This window comes from Lampris incognitus, chromosome 14 (genome assembly GCF_029633865.1).
Source record: "Lampris incognitus isolate fLamInc1 chromosome 14, fLamInc1.hap2, whole genome shotgun sequence".
NCBI lineage: Eukaryota > Metazoa > Chordata > Actinopteri > Lampriformes > Lampridae > Lampris > Lampris incognitus.
Window position 1 is genome coordinate 30,452,611 of NC_079224.1, and position 4,159 is coordinate 30,456,769.

At 44.6% G+C, this 4,159-nt stretch overlaps 1 protein-coding gene across 1 annotated transcript; it reads right to left on the bottom strand.

The window, feature by feature from the left end:
* Positions 1–2,431, bottom strand: fam131aa (family with sequence similarity 131 member Aa). The gene is made up of 5 exons (XM_056293749.1): positions 2,372–2,431; positions 1,949–2,060; positions 1,601–1,783; positions 779–922; positions 1–583 (listed from the first exon to the last, which is right to left on the bottom strand). Exons 1-5 carry the CDS (start codon positions 2,429–2,431, stop codon positions 39–41), a joined length of 1,044 nt encoding a protein of 347 aa, XP_056149724.1. The 3' UTR covers positions 1–38.
* Positions 2,432–4,159: the final 1,728 nt, after the last annotated feature.

Genomic DNA, 4,159 nt, shown 5'->3' on the forward strand with positions numbered 1-4,159 from the left:
TTAAGGATCGGCTCGCTGGGGGAAAGATGGTTTACACATTACATGAAATGCTCTTCGTCTTCCTTCTTCCCTTCCATTTCGTCCCTCTCTTCCTCCTCATCGAATGACGCCACTCCAGAGGAAGCCCTGTCAGAGAAGAAGCCTCTCGGGCTGCAGTGCCACACCCGAGCCTCGTGGAAAACGCTCCCATCCCCCTCCTCATCCTCTTCGTCCTCCTCTCCGGGTGACTCGGAGTGAGAGGTGGAGTAGCAGGAGTCGAACCTGCTGCTCCTGGCTCGGGGTCTCCATTCAGATTTGTGGTGGATGCAGACCTCGCCACCATGCTCTTGCAGGGGAACCAGATGCTCTTTGTGAGCGACCAGCTCCTCCTCTGCCTCCTCCTCTTCCTCCTCCTCCAGGAATGGGCTCATATGATCATCGTGCAAAGTAGGTGAATTAGTCTGAGGTGAATGTGGGTCACTGTGAGATGCAGATCTGCCACAGCTGCTGCTGGAGCTCACGGGACTCACAGAGGGTGGAGCCTCGCTACTGTCAATCTCAGCCTGGCATGTCGCTCCAGAAACGGGATTGGATTTGGCGATGTCTGAGGGAGGAGGAAATAGTCAGAACACCTGGAGATGGATCGGTGGAGAGAGAAATGGTAGGGTGGGATGAACGGGGTGGATTGAAAGAAAGAGGGGGTTGTTTGAGTGATTAGATGTTGGATGTAGAGAAGATGACAGCAATGAGCGTAATGAGGTAAACAGGAGGAAATGAATGCAGCTTGTAGGGGCGCTACCTGTGTTCTGGCTGGAGAAAGTGGGTGTCTGTTCATTGGACTGGCAATCCTCCTCATTGGAGTCTTCCTCCTCTTCCTCATCATCATCCACAGATGCCCAGGCACGCAGCTTGGCCTCAGCAATTGCAAACTGTTCAGCCACTCCTGACAGAAAGACATACACAAATTCAAGGTCAAGAGTGAAGTTGCCCATGGACGCCGGACCAGTTTTCCATTGTTTTACTGATTTCGGTTAAAGTCGGGCACTAATTTTTAGTGGTTGAGGTGAAGGTAAAGTTTGGGTATAGGTTAGGGTCACATATAGTGTAAGTTATGAATCTGGTCTGGGACCAGCGTTCACGGGCAACTTCAACCTAGAGCCAAATTCAATGAACATTACAGACACGGTACACAATCCCCCGCAGTCAGAGGATGAGTCACGGTGAAACAATAGGAGGGGTTGCACCATCACTGGGCAAGGAAATGTTTTTAGAGAGTTTCTAATGGACTACCATCTGCTAGCATGACATGCCGTCACTCAGGAGACAGCAGGACGGGCGGAGCTAACATCTGAGTTCTGACACATGGGGGTTAGGGATTAGATGCATGACAGAAGGCAGTAGCCAGGAGAAGATATCGTTGCTTAGCAAAGCTAAACAAGACCATGCACACGTGCACAGATAGACACACAATCAAATTTAGACGAAAACCTACCACACTGCTTTTGCAGTTGGTCAAATGTGCAGTATAATCTACCACAACAGCTGCCAATACCTCTTGTCTGAACGGTTGGATAAGTATCATCACAAACTGACAGATAGCAAAATTCGCAGAGATGGATACCTGCAGCGAAGCGGGCCTCCTTCTCCCCCTCAGTCAGATGGCAGTAGGAGTTGAAGTGGGACTGGGGGGCCGGGGGTGGGTTGGACGTTTTTGGCCAACCCTTCCACTCTATGAGGTGTGCTACCCGGCCCTGAGCGAGGGATGTTGGCTTCGTTACATGGTCCCTCACCACCTGGGAGATACCTGGACACAGAAAGGTGGAATGTTATGTAGTCCCCCGCTGATCTCGTTAACATCTAAAGGTAGGTCATAATCTACAGAACTGTGAGGAAAAAGCAGAGAGAAAGAGACGGACAGATTTTTTTCTCTCCTTGTGGACACCCATGGAAGGGTGCAAGAGAGCAGTACCGTTTAAAGAGGATCTGGCAAGTGCTGCAAACTCGTGGATGCTGACAACTTTCCTCGAGTCTGCCGGAGATTTTCCTGATTTTGGAATCATTTCGCACTCCTCAAATTTCACCTGCGAGAAGGATCAGATTCCGTCAAAATCACTCTTGTCCACATTTATGTTGTGTCAATTTCTACATATGAGCATCCATCACTTGCAAACACTGCAAAGATATTTTAGCGCTCATCTATAAATGCCTACTGTACATCCAACATGTTTTAATAATACACAGGTGAGCATACAAATACAAATAACACCGCCTTGCCAATAGTAAGACAAAATTAAACTAATTGACTGGCAAATATTAATTCCTCTTTCATCCGACTGCAATTTCCAAATAAGGGCGCTTCTCTGTGCGGAGAGCGTCGTGGCCTTCATCCTACCTCATCCTGCTGCCGCTCTCTTCTCTCCCTACTCCTGGATGTCAGCCGCATCTTGGACATGAGGAGATGGTGTCACCGCACCGTGAACCAGCGCAACTAAAAATCACAGCTTGGTTTGACTGGTTTAAACCACTCGACAGACAAGCAAACATCCCTGCCCTAAATTTACTGCACAGATGCTAAAGCCACAGTAAGCCGGTGAAACCAGTTAGAATGGCCGGGGTCAGGAGGGGCGAGGGCATGGGTGACTGCCTCCTACACGCGACCAAGCAAACATATGGCGTGGCCCCAGCACCAGTAAGCGGCTCTCGGGCCCGTTGCCTGCCAGCCCTACACTGTTGCTGATCCCTATTAAAAGTGATAGTGCTACCTAACTATACGCCCAAAACAAAAAAAACCCATGTCTACATTTAATAGATCTGGGTCAGTTAAAGCCACATCCACGGTGTACAGAGCAAAGCAAAGACCTGGGCCTGCAGAGGCCCCCCCCCCTTTTTTTTTACCTTGGCTGACTTTGTTACCATTTAAGACTGAGAGATCCATCAACAGCTTTGAGCTACAACACATGTGAGGTTGCTAAATGACAGAGAATAGATAACAAAACAAACTGTTACTGCTGTTTGTTTTTATTTTTTATGGAATGTATATTTGTATGTTTTTCACATAATCTTATATTATTAAAAAGGTATTTAATAGTATAATAGTATAGTTAATAGCAAGTAAGTGAGTTTATTAGTACATAATATTAGAATTAGATTTGTATATTAGCAGTATAGTATATTAGTTTAATACCCTTGTACAAAAACTATAATGGTAGTAGTAAAATCAACTAGTATAACTATAAGTAATGTATGATAATTACAATTATGAGCATCACTTATCAGTATATTTGTATAATCCTATTCTGTATTAGCATTTTGTATGATTTATTAGTGCATAATCAACATAATAGAAGTGTAATTTATTAGTGTAACATGTTTGTACAACTTACTAGCATAATATCTTCTTCAAACTGGCTGCAAAATATGAAGTTCCCTTTGGAATCATAAAATGATTCTATCCTATTCTATTCTACTCTACTCTTCCATTCTATCCTAACTCTAATCTATTATGCACTATTCCACATTCTATCATATTCTATTCTCTTTATCCTTTTCTATGTTTTCTATCCTATTCTATTGTAGTCAGTCTTATCCTATTCTACTCTATATTCTATTCTATTTTATATACTATCATATTCTATTCTATCCTCTTCTCTCCTATTCTATTGTATCATATTAGTTTCTATTCTATTCTATTCTATTCTATTCTATTTAAGAGGACAGAATAGTCTCTCATCATGCAGCCAACCAACATAAGCTCAGTCACTGGTAGACACGTGCACAGCTTGACATGACCATGCTAATACCAGGAGTATTTAAGCAGATTGTTGCAGACTGGCTCCCAAAGCAGCTAATGCGTCCAGCTTACTAATGTGTGTATGGATAAAGGCCTGTGATGGCGTCAATACTAACAGTTAATTGTGTCAGTGAAACGTGGGTAGGGGAGGAGGAAACATCAAGTCTGTGCAGTCAGTCAAACAGCCCTGTCAATATTTGGCCTCCTGAAATAAAAGAGCTCTGCAGTAAATCATTTGCAGTCACGCCTTTCAAGGCCTTAGACAAGGGGCCACGCATGCTTTGCTAACATGAAGCGACCCAGCCTCACATAAGGTACACAACTCCGAGCAGCCTTTGTCAATCACGTCCAGTTTTGAGCACCATATCGTTAAGATTCTTTGATCAACAC

Bases quoted from the DNA above. Each gene is read 5' to 3' on its own strand.
- fam131aa (XM_056293749.1), bottom strand. From the start codon at position 2,431: ATGTCCAAGATGCGGCTGACATCCAGGAGTAGGGAGAGAAGAGAGCGG. The intron at 923-1,600 runs GTATCCATCTCT...TCTTTCTGTCAG, and splicing joins GGAGGCCCGCTTCGCTGCAG to GAGTGGCTGAACAGTTTGCA. The intron at 584-778 runs GTAGCGCCCCTA...CTCCTCCCTCAG, and splicing joins TTTCTCCAGCCAGAACACAG to ACATCGCCAAATCCAATCCC.